The 16,486-nt window shown below is 39.3% G+C and overlaps 2 protein-coding genes across 10 annotated transcripts in view; one reads left to right on the top strand and one right to left on the bottom strand.

Annotated features, from left to right (window-relative positions):
- Positions 1 to 8,159, top strand: part of fsip1 (fibrous sheath interacting protein 1) — a 20,349-nt gene extending 12,190 nt beyond the window's left edge. For 7 of the 8 annotated variants that reach the window (XM_057343256.1, XM_057343258.1, XM_057343257.1 and 4 more), the window contains 2 exons: positions 769 to 915; positions 5,348 to 8,159. In XM_057343256.1, the coding sequence (XP_057199239.1) occupies positions 769 to 915; positions 5,348 to 5,557 (357 nt within the window). In that variant the 3' untranslated portion in view covers positions 5,558 to 8,159. The remainder of the gene's footprint in view (positions 1 to 768; positions 916 to 5,347) is intronic. The other variant, XM_057343261.1, reaches the window with a different exon arrangement.
- Positions 7,390 to 15,642, bottom strand: LOC130559911 (thrombospondin-1-like). 2 transcript variants are annotated; one of them, XM_057343252.1, is made up of 22 exons: positions 15,534 to 15,642; positions 15,161 to 15,232; positions 14,445 to 15,007; positions 14,157 to 14,232; positions 13,506 to 13,598; positions 13,308 to 13,417; positions 13,065 to 13,190; positions 12,564 to 12,660; positions 12,229 to 12,402; positions 11,978 to 12,154; positions 11,710 to 11,883; positions 11,470 to 11,597; positions 11,235 to 11,387; positions 10,923 to 11,141; positions 10,723 to 10,830; positions 10,190 to 10,349; positions 9,738 to 10,091; positions 9,422 to 9,649; positions 9,063 to 9,334; positions 8,879 to 8,976; positions 8,587 to 8,726; positions 7,390 to 8,506 (listed from the first exon to the last, which is right to left on the bottom strand). In XM_057343252.1, the coding sequence occupies exons 2-22, from the start codon at positions 15,225 to 15,227 to the stop codon at positions 8,499 to 8,501; spliced, it is 3,525 nt and encodes a 1,174-aa protein (XP_057199235.1). In that variant the 5' UTR covers positions 15,228 to 15,232; positions 15,534 to 15,642; the 3' UTR covers positions 7,390 to 8,498. The 2 variants fall into 2 exon arrangements, with proteins under 2 accessions (XP_057199235.1, XP_057199236.1); XM_057343253.1 differs by lacking the exons at positions 14,157 to 14,232; positions 14,445 to 15,007; positions 15,161 to 15,232; positions 15,534 to 15,642 and adding an exon at positions 13,905 to 14,011.
- Between the last annotated feature and the right edge of the window lie 844 nt (positions 15,643 to 16,486).

The raw sequence follows: 16,486 nt of genomic DNA, 5'->3' as shown, positions 1-16,486 counted from the left end.
GATCTGATGCGTTTGTGAATCAGTCCAGATCTGATGCGTTTGTGAATCAGTCCTGATCTGATGCGTTTGTGAATCAGTCCTGATCTGATGCGTTTGTGAATCAGTCCTGGTCTGATCTGATATACAGTAGAACTGTGCTTTTGGTGGGGCTGCTCAGGGTAACTCTGGCTCTTTTCCTGACTCCACGTGGCGTTGACTGAAGGTCCAGCTCTTGTTCAGACTCAATGTGACTCATACGGCCTGTTTTTCTGAGAGAGGTGCCAGTTTTCAGGCTGCACGTTATACAGACTTCTGCTCAGGGACCGTGTGCGATATACAGCTCTAAAATACAGCAGTCTCTTTCCTCACATCTGAAGGATTATATGTAATACCTGACATTAGTTTTGTAGAGAAAAATACTGTATATTGTAACTGTGTGATTTCTGTACAGAATGAAATGATTAAGTAAAGGCAGACAGTAAATTTCCAGCACCAGATTGTGCCGAGCTGTAATCTATACAAAGAAATTCTGATCGGAGTTTGTGGAGTTTCTTCTTGACTCATGGTAGATGTTTAGTGCTAATTTTGGTGCTGACATATCACAAAACACATTACATTTTTTTTATTATTATATAAAGTTTGTTCTTGGTAGTAGTAATCAAATAAAACGTCTTGCTTATTTTCTCAACTAACATCCTTCTAAGTGCTTTTGGACTTTCTGAACGTCTCTGAACCTTTGACTTCATACTTTATGCAAAGTCTCACCAAAGCTCTCTGCTGTGTTTATAGATGAGACTTCCGAGTTTGGATGAGATGAAGATGGGAGACAGAGGAGAAAGAGTCCTGTTGGATGTGAGAGAGACACGAGAACAAGAGAGACGTCTGCGAGATATCCAACAGCAGCTGCAGGTCCTGGATGAGACCGAGCCGAGCAATGTGAGTTCAGACGGAGTGTCAGAGCTAATATAACGCAACTGAATTTAGCAAGGTTTCCGGATTTTAAGCATGAGTGATATTTTATTTGGTTTTATGAGCAGGTTTCAGAATAAATGATTGATAAGTGACTCTGGGCTGTATTGATCTATGACATCATGTGTGTTATTCAAACTGAATCGCTCTGTGTTTCTGAGAACAGATTTTCTGGAAGCACAAAGAGTAACACATGCTGTTTGATTTGTGTTTCTCTCTGTCTTCATGCTGTGCCAGACGCATCTTTTACCGTGCTGCGGTCGAGCCGCTAGCTGTATGTGGACATCAGAAATTCTTCTCTTTATTCAGTTGATAGACGTATCTGTGATCGTCATGTTAATATCCCATCAGAATGCTTGATCTTTGGTTTTAGACCGTATTTTTAAATGCTGTGGGTTATGTTCCGAATTTGATCCATTCAGATTTTACAGGTTGATCTCTAAATCGTCTAGAAAAATAAAAGCTATGACATGCTGAAGCATCCACAGACCAAACATTTATTTCTATCAGCAGCTTTCCGAGTCTGGTCTGTTAACGTAATTACCTCTAAAGTAAACTGATGCACATTAGACCAACCATGCATCTCTCGCTTCCATGATTCACATAAACAGGTTGAGTGAGATCTGTACTGAAAGCAGGTGTTTGTCTTCTTCGAAGAAAAGTGAAGAGCTCACAGTGTGCGGACTCCTCTGTTTCTTCTCTATGTGTTTTTGATATGAGAGGGACGTTCTTGTGTCAGAAGTGTTTAGTCTGAAACGCTGGAGTTTGTGTTCGTGGAGACGGTTGATGTAGTGATTCATCTTTAAAAAAGCTTTAATATTCATCAGTTACTTTCATTACATTTCACATTACATTACATTTTTGAATGTCATAAATAGGGGTGTAATGATACACTCAGCTCACCATTCAATATGATACATGATACTGGGTTTACGCCTACGATTGCATCACGATATTAGTAAAAAAAATAATAATTAATATGATTTTTTCTCAAAACATTAAAAAAATTAAAGAATTGACAATATTCGAGGTTTAATTCAACCTTTTTCATGTAAACTAAAAAATTAAATAGCTCTGTCACTGAAGAATAAAACAAAATTTTAACATAAAAATATGAAAAAAATAATTTCATTTAAAAAAATATTGCCGTAGTCTACGACACATATCTTAATTGCTTTACGATACATTTCTTAGTGTTTTTTTATTGCAATATATGATACTTAGATATATCGTTACACCCCTAGTCATAAATCATTTACTGTTCATACAATACTACTTTTTAATGTTTTTGTGAGAATTTATTAAAAATAAAAACTGTCTAAAAAGAAGAAGAGCTTGACTTCCAGCAGAGTCAAATGAGTCGATTCAGATCTGCTGCAGCTGTGTTTGACTCACGCGCAGATGAACAAGACCACAGACACGTGTGAAATACTAGTGAACGGTGTAAACGCTGTACACACTCCACCTGACGCTCATGTGTACACTTTCAAAATCACACACGGATGATGGACATCACATTACAAGCGCTGAAAAGTCCTTTCCTCAACATTCACATTCATTCATTTGTCAGTAATTTAATTGAATAAAGTACATGCATTCCCTGGGAATCAAACCCACGATCGCTTCTGAACATCAGAACTCAAATGAATGGCATCACATTAAGATTTGTCATTACAAAATTACCAAATAATATTAAAGTCGGCATGAAACGGAAGTTGCGATTTTCTTTTTTCCTGTATCGTGACGTGAGTGAAACGACCTCTGAAATGAGAAACAAATGTAAGGCAGGACTCGATTTCATCCACCGACAACTGATTGGATCGTTGAAAGGTGAAAGATTTGAATGGCAGTTTGCGATCTGTCAGTCATTGCAGCCCCGCCCTCACTCCATTCCTAGAGACCAGATGTGAAGAGAGGTCGTTTCCAGAGGGGGAGGAGCTTAACGTTTTGGATTTTAGATTGCAAGTGCAAATGAATTAAAACAAATGTAATACCTACATGGGAACATAGTGGTACACCTAAAGTGCAAAAATAATGTAATAAACAGTCAACTATAAAGTGTGAATGATGTTCACGTTAAGTTTAAATGTGATGTTAAGTAAAAATGACGTCAGAGAGTACTTTCATAAAACTAAAACTTAAGTTTAGTCACAAGTAGTATTTACTGTATATTAGTGGACTAGTATATTGATATTAGTACACTTACTACATGGTATACCTTTAAGTGTACCTAATAAAATGAAATTGAAGAATATTTTTACAAGAGCTCTGGCTCAGTAAACTTTTATTGGATTTAAAAGAGAAACACTGCTTTCCTTTGTGTACCACAGTTGAGTTTTGGATTATTATGAGGATGAGGATGTGATGACTGAGCTTTCAGAGTTGGCCAAGGGTTTGAAAATGAAAGTCGGGTGTAAGTGGTAACTGATAGCTCAGAGTTTTGCTCTGTTAGTCAGCGGTGAGTCGCAATAATGTTGCTCATGTCATCTGAATTTGACTCTTAACCCAACCCCCAGCGCTCCTCACACCCCGAGGGAAGCCATTCGACCCGACACCGCTGTCAGTACCCCAGTATAGATTATAGATGTTTTATAGGTGTCAGAAGACATTGAGAAATGTTAACTTCTGTTTGAAGTCACTGCAAGAAAGCTGAAATAAACTGAAGGTGTATGTGGTTTCTCATGATGAAATTTCACAATGATTTTAATGACTTTTGTTTATTCATCAAGGTACATATATAACTAAGCTACTTAAGTTTTTTTATTGTTGATTTATTATCATTTTGAATTAGCTTTAATATTTTTAGTTGAATGTTCATTTTAGTTACATTTTAGTAGGGCTGTGCGATATCAAAGAAAAATGCGATAGCATGCTAAATAATGCGATATGCGATCAATCGAAATTGTTTTCAAATATATTGAAAAAATTATATAACCTTGGGGCTGCATGATATTAAAAAAATGTGATATACAGTAATTTGCTTAATAATGCGATGTGCGATAGAATAATGGTTCAAGTTTGTAAAAAAAATATATATTTAAAAACTGAAAATGATGTAACCAACATACATGTTTTACATTATTTCTGATTATCGATAATCTTCCACACAATTCTCTCTGCTATCTGCTTCAACCTAAAACTTATAGACCCCTTCGCAAGATGTAAACACTGGTCAAGAAGCCCCTCCGGTTTCAGTTTTATTTTATTTTATTTTTTAAATCTCATATATATAATTGAAACTTAAAGATATTCGTTTAACATTTTGATTGGGTTAAAAATGTTCGGTTAGTTGCATTTTCTTCAACCATTGTGCAGTGTTAAAAACTGAAACAGGAAGTTCTTTTGGACCAGCGTTGGATCAGCGGTGTTTACGTCATCCAAAGTGGTCTATAGGTAACATTTTTAATTTTTTTAATAATTCAGTTATTGCGATATTTCACCCATTTCGGTATATTGCCAGCCCTACATTTTAGCCATATTTTATTATGCACTTTTGTCATGCGATTACTTATTTTTAATATTGCCGTTTAATTTTTATTTGTTTTTAAGTTTGTTTTTCTAAAACCTTTATTTGTTTTCATTTAACTATGTCCGTGTTTAAATGTAAACTTACTTGCTTAGGCAACATTTCCCAATTTTATTAGAAGTTTTCAACTAATAATTAAGCCTATATTTTATGTCAATTAACAGACATTTTTAGTCGTTTTGTTAATGATAATAACTCCGATCTGTGCTCTGCATCATTTTTGACATCTAAAGATCGCACGATGTTCTCATTAAAGCCTCTCGATGAACTACTGTATACACGTGCTGCCTGTGAACGCTCCCGTGTTCTTCAGCTTCCAGATTGAAAAATCACTTGTCTGCTTTTGCACGTGTTTCTGTTGGCCACAAGCAGACCGTCCTTGGGTTGGATACACTGAAGGTTGTGATGGGAATTGTGCTAACAGGTTGATTTATTGTTGGGAAATACCACAGGCAGATCTGTTATCAACATCTTAAGTGATCAAATCATTGAACCGCACAGTGATTTCATCACCAGATATCACCACAATTAGAGGGTGAAAGTTATTTTAAAAATGAACAACGTTTTAATTTTTGGGAAATCTATTTGGTCCCGTTACTGAATATCTTGAGATTGATGAACTCAAACATTTCTCATCAAGTTTTCTCAAATCCAGATTATTTGACCTCTACAATCTACATTCATTTCACACCACCATACTCTTCCTGTGTTTTAACAATTACACTCTCATTAGATTGTACTTTATTTTATGAGAAACATCTGAGAAATAACATTTTCCTCTGGGTAAAAGAACTTATGATAGTTTGACTTTGTGAGATGAACAATGAAATCTTCAGATGTATACAGTAACTGTTGGTCGTTCTCTTTTCACAGCCGATTCATTTGTCTGATGATCAGTTGAAGAATCTTCTGCTGAAATGTGAGGAAGAAATGGTCCGGTCATCTTCAGATCTTTCGTCAGGACTGATTTCAGCTCTGGACTCTCACAACACATCTCCGCTAGTCTTTTCTCCACCGCCGTGCTCCAATCTATCCGACCTGCTGCCAGGAGCCGAGACTGACAACCAGATTCCTTCAGACTGACCGCCGGGGAAAAGTCTTCAATCTTCTGTTTTATATCTCGCATTAGTTCATAGTGTTGGCTTCTGTCCTTTAAAGTTGCACAGCATTTTTAAGACGGTCTGTTTGTGATTTTACCCTGAGCTGTGCGCCAGTGTCATTATCAGAATCAGACTTGTGAATCCGATTCAAAGCTCCAAACGCTGAAATAGTATGCAAGAACAAAATAAAATGTTCCTTTTTCAAATGAAACCAGCATGTGTTTTCCTTTATTGCCATGAACTTTACAAAAAAACGGTTCTAAAGATCTGAACAGACATGTGACCCCTGCTTCTATCTGCTGGGTTTTCATGAAAGGTTACTTGAGAACAGGTTCGGTTGTGTTGTGCTTGTTTGTAAACTACATTGACAAATAACTTGGTATGAAATCACGCATGACTACACTTTACTAATGTTCATATTTGACCTCACGTATTAAACTTAAGCGTATAACTTAAACTGCATATTTGTGATAAACATACAAGTAGAGCTGTCACGATTATTAAATAATCGTCTCATCGCGATGGTTTCAGATCATCGCAATTATCGCACATCTCTATAGAAGACACTAGGGGGAGCTGTAGTGCATCTGCATATTGCATATTTTAGTGTATATATTGTAACTAAAGCATGGTAATACTTGTAAAATGTACCACCACAACACAATCACTTTAAAAAAAACTAATGCGTGTACCATAAAAATAACCTGCAGTACAGTTTAATGTTATTTCAGTGTGAAAACCAGTCTACCAAAATCTCATTAACATAGAAGTAAACTTTTACTGTAGTCTTGCAAGTGAGAAAAAAACAGACTAGAAGCTTTTCTATGACTGATAGTATTTTAATGGTGGCTTCAATTCACTCCTGATCAATTTACTTCATTTACAAGTATTTGGCGGTTGTATTGTTGACAGGTAAAAGCCTAAACCTTCAGTATGATGACCCAATTTTTTCCTATGTATTTCCAAGATAAAGAACATAGTCTTTATATTCAGAACAATATGGTCGTTTCAAAGCTGAATAAAAAATGTATGAGAATTAAAAGTCAAAGCTCTAAAACAGACAATTAATCGTCATAATCGCAATGATTTATTAGACAATTAATCGTCAGCCAAATTTCATAATCGTGACAGCCCTACATACAAGATGTCTTAAGTTTGCTACTTGTTGGAGAGATCTATGTTCTACGTTTTTTTTGTAAACAATCCAATCTGCAATTTTTAAAAATGGGTGGAAAAGTGTATCGACTTGGTTTCATTTAAAGATGAGAGTATTGAAGAAGTTAGCTGGTGTATTTTTATTATTTGGGCCAGTAAGTTATTATCTGAAACCCACCCAGAACCCATTAAAACTGCAAAACCCCACATTAAAAAGAAACAGTCAGACCACCTTAGCAACTGCACACATATGGACGCGTTACGGCCACTCCGGCATTCCACACATTCTTGACCTTGAAGATGAACCGTGTTTACTGACAAAAGAACCATAGATTTCATTTGACCAAATGAGTCTTTCCAAAACAGATATGGATCACATGAACCTTTATTTTAACAATAGCAGCGAGTCATTTACCCTTAAACCCAAAAACCTAACAGAAACATTGACTTTTTTGGTGAATGACATGAACTTGAATAAATTATCATTTTATATTAACTGACCGTGTATTGAGTATAAACGTCACAGCTTGTGATTTTGATTTCAGATGTTTTAATGTGAGCATTTTTGGATTTTCAAAAGCCGGACATCTTTTTTCTTAGTCAGTTATTTATTGTTCATGTAACACGTGGTTTTAATGAGTAAAACAACATTATTCTGTGTAAAACCGAAGCCTCTTTAATAATAAAAGAACAATAAACAAAATAAAAATAAAAATGACCAACACGTTCTCATATCAGTGTGCAAACAGTTTATACAAAAACTTTCCATGTCAGGTTACGTTTCCTTATAAATTATTTAAATAGCATATATGTACACATGACATTTAAAATAGATTAAAAACAAATTTACTAATAACTTATTTTATAAAGGCATCATTCATTCATTCATTCATTCATTCATTCATTAGGCACGCGTTTCTATAAACAACTTTCTATTCATGTTGTATTGGGGCACCGCTTCCAAAATTGTGTTTTGTATTATTTACAGAATTAATTGTTTTACTACATACAGTAGACAAAACAGGACTGAATTATCAATGGAAAATATATATTTTGTTGTTGTTGATGTCAATTGTACAACTTTGAGGTAATATTTGTGTTATCATCATCATGTATTCATCAATCCGCTGAGACCGAAGAAAACTTCAGTTCCAGTTTTGTTTGTTTTGAAAGTGTCTTTATCATCCAATCTCTCTCTATAATATCACAACCTTCTTTATCCTTCCGTGCCTCAAATCTCTTAGCACTGTAGGTCCATCTAGCCCTGAGAAATATCAACATCAATGCCGGATGATAAAAGTCACACGTAACTTGAGTCGGTGAGTCCTGAAGGTCTCTACGTCTCAAAGAAAAAGATCCACACATTCACATAACGTCAAAAAAAAAACATCCACCCTGTGCGTCACTCCTCAACAGCTCCTCCCGTGGGATGACACCCACCCGAATCAAGGAGAAGCTTCAGTTCATTCAGTTCAGTTCAGACTCCTTCCTTCATAGTCCACAGCAGATCTGAGGTTTCGTTCAACAACAACAAAATTACCCACCCAATGATAAGAAATGAGAACCTGATATGATGTTTCGTTCTCACTGAAAGCCGAGGAGATACGTGAGATGAATGTGTTTAGATACTGTATCTCCAGGCTCCTGTCATTCTCATTTAGATGGTTAGATGTTTTCCAGCTCCACGTTTGGTTTCTTGATCCCACCACAGAAGTTTTATAAGACAGACAGATGATAATTGACAACCAGCAGATCTTCAAGGAAAACTGTTATACATCTGTAAAAGAGATAAACACTTCTGAGCACATTGTGTTGGACAAACAGGAGTTTTTGAGAACAATAACAAAAGTGTTTTACCTCTGCATTCATATTTGAGGTCTGAGAAGTAAACCGTCTCTTGAGAGAAGACGAAGAGGCCGAGTCTTCCGCCCGTGTACGTTTTGTCGTAGATGCTTCCTGAATCGGCCATGACTCTATTACCTTCATACATAATAACCCTAAAAGCAAACAGAGAACATGGTGAGCAAAACTGTTTTTTGGTTAGCAAAGATTTTATGTTGAATCAATGTCGAATATAACCGATAAAACATTAAATCAACATCACATCAATGATATCTGGTAAGGGTTGGACTATATTGATCACATTTACCTAATGAGTCCAGATTTGGGTCTATGGATCAGTTGCCATCTGTAGGCAGTGTAATCCTTCCAGCCAATGTTCTTGGGGTCGTGCCACAGGGTACGCACCTGAAATCCAAGCAGAAGGTAAGCAAGACGTTCAAATTTGTTTTAAACGTATTGTCACGTATTTACAGCTTGAAAAGAGTGCATACCTGTCCCTGAGTGTCTCCAGTATGCCACAAGGCGTTTCTGAGATGCTCGCCTGGTCCTGTGGTTGAGTTCACTACTTTAATGGACAGTCCGGAGTAACCCTGTGCTTTGGTGGGTGTATGGGACCAATAGGTTTGTGTGATCTGTTTCCACATCACCACATAAAACCGAGAACTGGATTGGTAGCCGAATACAAAGCCGACGTAGTCGTCATCGCGGTCGGTGTTGATGAAGAATGTGCCACTGAAGTCCACAGCGTTGAACTCATCATAACCTGATGGACAAGCAAAACAAAGCTTAGATTCTGTGATCACAACCTTCTGTTGTTGAAAATATTGAGCTTATGTCTTGGAACACTTACCAACAGCAATGCCAGGATCGCAGTTAACCTTCTGCAGAAGTTCTTTGCCCTGGTGACGGACGACCCAGTTGGGATCGATCTGTGAAGTTCCAGTGGGGTCTAGAGGAACCATTTGGAATCTGCGGAAGTCTGTTTCACTGATGGCATAGTTCTCTGGGCAAACGTCGTAAATGTCAAGCACGTTATCTTGGTCGAAGTCGCCCTTGCAAGCGTCGCCTCGGCCATCACCTGGGCAAGGGCAAAGGAGAAAAATGTTTTGTGTGTGAAAGCCAAAAAAAGAAAAAAAGCTCAATTTGTGCAAGCGCTTCTGTCTTACCATCAGAATCAAGCTGGTCTGGGTTTTTGACAAGTCGGCAGTTGTCTTTGTCATCAGGTATCCCATCGTTGTCATCGTCGTGATCGCAGGCGTCGCCTTTGCCGTCTTTATCGTGGTCGACCTGGTTGGCATTGGGGATGTAAGGGCAGTTGTCCAGGTTGTTCTGATGACCGTCATCATCGATGTCCTGGTTGCTGTCACACTTGTCTCCAATGTTGTCAGAGTCCGAGTCAACTTGGTCAGAGTTGTGCTCCAATGGACAGTTGTCACAATGGTCACCAACTCCTTCCCAGTCACTGTCTCTCTGGTCAGTGTTGTACACATACGGGCAGTTGTCCTTCTCATTCAGAATACCTGGACAATTGATTGAAATTGAATTAGCACATTCATTCAAGGGTTTCCATGTTCTCAATGTTATCTTCAGCCCATTCTGAAAGGTTTGAGTCTCTTACCATCGCCATCAATGTCAATGGCACAAGCATCTCCCTCGCCGTTGTTGTCGGTGTCTGTCTGTTCTGGATTACTGTCATAGGGGCAGTTATCGCATCGATCGCCGACTTGATCGTGATCGTTGTCGTACTGTCTTGGGTTAAAGATTAACGGGCAGTTGTCCTGTTTCAGAACGAGAAGATTCAGTCAGTGATGAAACGACTGGATAAATATAAAGAACATCTGGAGTCGTTTTGTACCCTACAGACAGGACTTTATAAATATCCTTGTGTAACATAGCGAGTCGAGCACTAAACAAAATGAATGTTTGAAGTTATATGTATGTGAAAGATGATGATGTTTATTTGCCCAGTCTAAATTTATCCCAATGTACAATCTGAATTATTGACGTACAACTAAGAAATCCAGAACCGTTGGACTTGAAGCCATCAAAGACAGTTTATTTTTTTGCTACTGGCAAAGTCTCTTTTTTTCCATTTTCAGTCACGCTCTTCTCCAAACAATCTTACAGAAGAAGAATGTGTTTTCAACCTACCCCATCATCAGAGATCCCATCATTATCATCATCAGGGTCACAAGCGTCGCCAGTTCCGTCCTTGTCATAGTCTTCTTGGCCAGAGTTGGGAAGATCAGGACAGTTGTCCTACAATATAACATGTTGCAATGAAGAATTTAGAACTTCAATTACACAACATGGCATCTTTTAAGTATACAGTGAAGAAAACTGTTGTCTACCTTCTTGCAGTGATAAGTTGCGTTTTCCACACAAGGAAGGTCAGTGTTCGGCCAGCCATCCAGGTCTGTGTCCTCTCCGCAGATGTAACCGTTTCCAGCATAGCCTGGTTTACATTCACAGCGATACAGGATGTCGGAGAAGATGCCCAGATAGATGCAGTTAGCTTTCTTATTGCAGGTGTGTGTTCCATCCTCACATGGGTTTCTCGGCATGCAGACCTGAGGAAGATTTGATTTAGGTTAAACTTAAGCAAAGGGCAATTGGCTACTCCTATTGAATTCCCAAGAATCTTCCTAGAAGATGGGTCTAACCTGTTTATTGGCAATGGCCTGCTCCGTTCCCCTTCCGAATGGCTGCTGCCCGGAATAGCGTGGTGGGCAAGGCAGGCAGTTGTATCCTGGTTCCGTGTTCTCACACTGATGGACTCCATTGAGCACAAAACATGCATCTGGAACTTCTTTGCACTGCAGATATGACAAATAATGAAGTCCATCCAACATTATTATTGATAATTATTTGTTCATCAGTCTTGCATGACACTCTTACCTCATCGATGTCTTGGCAGTTGATTCCATCACCGGTGTATCCAACTGGACAATCCCCACACTTCCATGAGCCATCGGGGAAGCTGGTGCAATTGGTGCCAGCAAAGCAGGGGTTGGACAGACATCCATCTGTTGATGAGAAGCATAGAATTGACATGTGGCTTTACATTTAGACACAGAAGTTGAGGTGCAATGTACAGGTCAACATGTCAGACTTTTAAAACAGGATTTTATTGCTTACCAACAGGACATGATTGGGAATTGCACAAACGGCTTCCTTTGGAGTCTCCCAGACAGTCTTTTCCACTGTATTTTGGAGCAGGTTTGTTACAGAGACGATGTCTGCGCTGCAGTCCTCCACCGCATGTGACAGAACAAGAGTCCCAGAGTGACCAAGGTCCCCAACCTCCATTCACTGTCACACAGAGATAATAGAAGAACGGGTGTTTTGACATATGCCAAGCTTGGTTATAGGATGCAAGTAGATGCATGTATTCATGCCAAAATACCTGGGCAAGGAGACATCTGGCACGGCTCGGTCTGTCGGCCTTCTCCCTGGCAGTCTCTTCCACCCATCTGAGGCGTAGGAGAGTTGCAAAGGCGGATTCTTGTGATTACGCCATCTCCACACGTTACGGAACAGGACGACCACGGAGACCAGTGGCTCCAGCCTCCATCCTGTTTGACTGCATGAAAACCATCAGTTAGACATGTGTGAGTTGATGGGAACGTGAAATGTGCAGTTGACTTGTTGACTTACAGCGTTTGTCACACTCCTGCTTGAAACAGTCTCTGGTCTGAACCGAGGTGCCGTCGCAGTTGCTGTTGATGCGGTCGCAGGAACGTCCGCGCTGTTGAATGCCCCTGCCGCACGTCACCGAGCAATGCGTCCATTCTGACCAGGGTGACCAGCCGTCTTCTGCGTCGTCATTCACTAGGGGAAGAAAATAGGAGAGAAAATCATCAAATGATGGCTTCTCATGCGCTCACTTTTGGTTTGACACTTGCTCTTGGGTGTAAACTGAGATTTTGAGATCTGGTTTTTGAAAGAATTATTATGTCTGTATTGGTTTATTTTAAAGGAGCTTTACTTACGTGTTCCACAGCGTGGGCAGCATTCACCATCTGGGACAGTTGTGTTGGCACAAGGCATCAGAGGGCAAGAGATCTCACGGCAAACCGTGGCAGAGTTCTGGGAAATATAATCATTAAAATAACTTTAAGGTCAGGCTACACAATAAACATTTTTTAAAAACTCTCTGCTGGATTTATGTTTGCCAATAAAATGACCTCTGGTTTGGGCTGGAAACCCTGTGGTGATGTAAATTCTGACCATATATCGGTCGGGACCAATAAAGTCTTTCAGTGTGGTCAACATTAGGGTGGAGAATACAAAGTGAGTCAGTGGCCACACAGCCCCACGCCTGGGCTTAAAATGTACCATGTGTGTTGAGAAAGAAAGTGTTTAGGACCTAGAAATTTGAAAAGCTGATTTGTCCTCCTTTTCCTCCACTAGAATGCTCTCACCGCATAAGATTCATTTGGGACACTTCAGTCACTTTAATATAAGTTAGTATGTCTGCGGTGCATTTGTACCTGACATGTGCAGTGTGTGCAGCTGTCCATCGTCCACTCATCCTGATCTCTGTAAACAATGCCGTTGTGCAGACAAACTCCACTGTGGATTTTAATTTGGGTCTTGATTAAGTTGTTATCTGCTGTCTGGAATGAGAGGATAAGAAATGCTGTCAAGTTCACAGCTAATAATGTCAGGCATGCACAAATTGAAGAAACCATGACATAACAGAGTCAGACAGGCCAACTGAATTTCATGCTCACCACTTGGCGGAGGTCATTTGACAGCTGCTTCACCACCACACCGAGTCCCTTGAGCTCCTTAAACATGCTGGTCAGATCCTCGCAGGAGAAACCACAGATGTCCTGTAAATCTGAAGAACAAAATTATTCCGACTTTAACTTCATGAGTCCGTGACGAAACCCAAGACCATCATTTGAAACACATGAAGATGAGCTCACCTTTAGACTTGTGTCCAGTGTAGTCTGTGCGAATGGCCGGACTGGATCCATTTACAGGGTTCCCTAAGGTTATGACATCTGTGATGAAGACCGCTGTATCAACACAAACACATTGAGCGGTTTAGCCTTATTTTAAAAAGATCAGTCGAAAGTTTGAATATACCTGATTCAATCTCAAGGCTTGTGCTTAAATGCTTGATACTGGTTTTGTAGAATATAGATAGTTTGTATGAATATTACACTTCAATGGTTGAGTTGGAGCGCATAGAGAAGAAAAGCATCCAACAATCATCCAATACTCTACAAAATGTTGAATTGTTTCAACCCATGGTTGGCTCAGATATGAACATTTTTAGATTAATTTAAAGCAGCTGTTGGGTTTGTCTATATTTTACCCACCCATGGGATGAAACAGCAGAATTTTGGGTTGAAACAGCAGCATTTGGTGTTTTATTCATCCCATTCTGCTCCTCATGAAGTCGACTGAGAGAATGAGTAAGTTCTAAATCCATTTCTATTGTATCACAATTTCTACAATGTGGGAAGTGGTAGCAAACAATATAAGAATGAGCTGGTTGTCAAACATTTGATTGGTAGTGTATCGTGTCATATATTGAATTCTCAAGCTTGCAAAAAAATATAAATACTCACAGCTCTCACAGCCTTTATTGCGTAAAATCGCGTCCAGCGTCGTGCCAAAAACAAATCTCACATTCTGGAGAACTCCCTGGAATCATGGGGGAAAAAATCATCCAAATAGGTTTCCAAAAAAAATGAGCACAATTTTCCAACATCTACTATTACACCGGGCAGGCAATGAATCTAAATCAAAACCATTCGGTGCGTCTTTACGCGCTCCGAAACGGAACATATTACAATGCGTAAAACCCAGATAAAGCTCTAACCTCCAACTCTAAGACCCGTAATCAAGTTTCTCACCATAAATCGATCCGTTTTGGCCGCTCCTTTCCCGATCCTCAGGTTGGAGGTGTCCGGGACCTCCTGAGTCAGAATCTGTTGGATCGGAAGATCCAGCTCTTGGGTGTTGATTTCCTCGCAGCCCACGTGAACCTGAGCTCGGTCCTCTTGAACAAACACCGTGATGTTCTTCCAGTGTCCGTTCGCCACATCCACATCTTCAATCGACACCACCTGCTGTCCGCTCGCGCTTGCGTACACCACATCTACAGTGTTGGCTTTTCCATTAGAGATGATTTCAAAGAGGGATCCCGAACCGTCCGTCCTCTCCACGGAGATCAGAGTGCCCCTGGTGCGCTTGGCTTGCTTGAGGTTGGCGCTGAAGATGAAGCCGCGCTCCGTCTGGATGGAGAACAGCAGGTCCCTGAAGGAGAGCTCGGGCACGGAGGGAATCAGGTTCGGGTTCAGGATCTTGTACGCAGGGCTGTTTGCGTCGGGTCCTTTTACTAAACTCACTCCGTGATGCTTCTTATGGACATTGGCGAGCTCGAACAGATCATAAACCGTGTTATCATCCACCATTTCTGTGGATATAAAGAGGGAATGAAAGAAAGAAATGCATCTGTGAGTGCTGGGAATGGAAAAGTGAGATGCGCCAAAAAAGGAAGCAGCACTATATTGTATAAAGTAGATACATTAAAATAACATTAAAATGAATGAAAAGGTTTTTTTCTCACCAGCCTGTCTACTGCAGTCTGAACTCCACAACACGACACATAAAAGCAGGGCTCTCAAAGACATCATTTACCCTACAACACACACACACACACACACACACCATGTGTTTTAATACGATTTTCCTTTTTCATCATTTCTTTTTCTCTGCACAAGGCGTGGGACATGTCCTATTGGGCAAGTCAACTGTGCTGAAATAGTGGGATTAACTAGTCCTATTAAGCGAATCTTTCTCTTAAATGTTTTGCTCTGTATTTTCTGTAAAGCTGCTTTCAGTGCAAACTTGTGTACATTAATACATCTGAAATGAAATGTACACACACACAACTCAGCTAAAATGACATCAACAACAAAACTATGTTACAGAACACTCACCTGAAGAGAGAGAGAGAGAGAAAACACAAAACTAGTCTTCCCTCTGTGTGCGCTTCTTCTGTTGTGCGCTCACGAGAGTCAAACTCTTTTTAAGCGCTTTCGCGCATTCTTCAGCTGCGCTCTCGACCAATCAGCGCTCAGCATGACTCTCATATCCAACATCAGAAAAAAAGAGCACATTCCACAGCAAAATTTCCATCAGCCAGCAAACTTCTTCATACGCACGCACGCACGCACACACGTTGGGTTTCGAGTTATATGGGGACATTTCATAGACAACGCTTCAATAATAAAAAAATCCCCAACTAATCCTTTTCGCAGTTTTACGTTTGAAAAAAGATTTATTAGCCGTTTTTCTCATGGGGACCAAAAATGTGCCCACAAGGTCAAAAATACTAATCAGCCTTATTATAATAGTTACTGTTATTTTCTAAAAAATGATATTAAAATAAAAATATAAAGATGAGATGTCATAATTACAATAAGCTATTACAATTACAATAATTACAATGATTGAAAATCAATTGATTGATGATTTACTGTAACTGATTACTTCATTTAACCATATGTAAGATCCATATTACATTATTAAATATTGGATTAATATATACATTAAACACCTTGCTGTAAGCAGAAACCGTTTTCCAGGCTTCCAGTGTACCAAAATAAATGATATGAAATGAAAAAAACGTGTTTGTTCGTTAAAAGAAATTTTAAATAAGGCAAATGTAAACGGGTGAAACGAAACGTATTGCTATCTGCCCAACAAAGTAAAAAATCAGTATTTCCATTGATCCATCAGGATCTTGTTTTTAACGAATTCTTGTCTGATCTCATTAGGTCGGGTTTATGATAGAAATTCCAATGGCATTCCGAGAGTAGCTTCTAGATTTCTTAGATGTTTTGGAAACAATGTGTTTACAAATACAATTTATTCCTCAATCAGAAAGCAT

Source organism: Triplophysa rosa, linkage group LG10, assembly GCF_024868665.1.
Source record: "Triplophysa rosa linkage group LG10, Trosa_1v2, whole genome shotgun sequence".
NCBI classification, from domain to species: domain Eukaryota; kingdom Metazoa; phylum Chordata; class Actinopteri; order Cypriniformes; family Nemacheilidae; genus Triplophysa; species Triplophysa rosa.
This window is presented reverse-complemented; position numbering and strand designations above follow the sequence as displayed.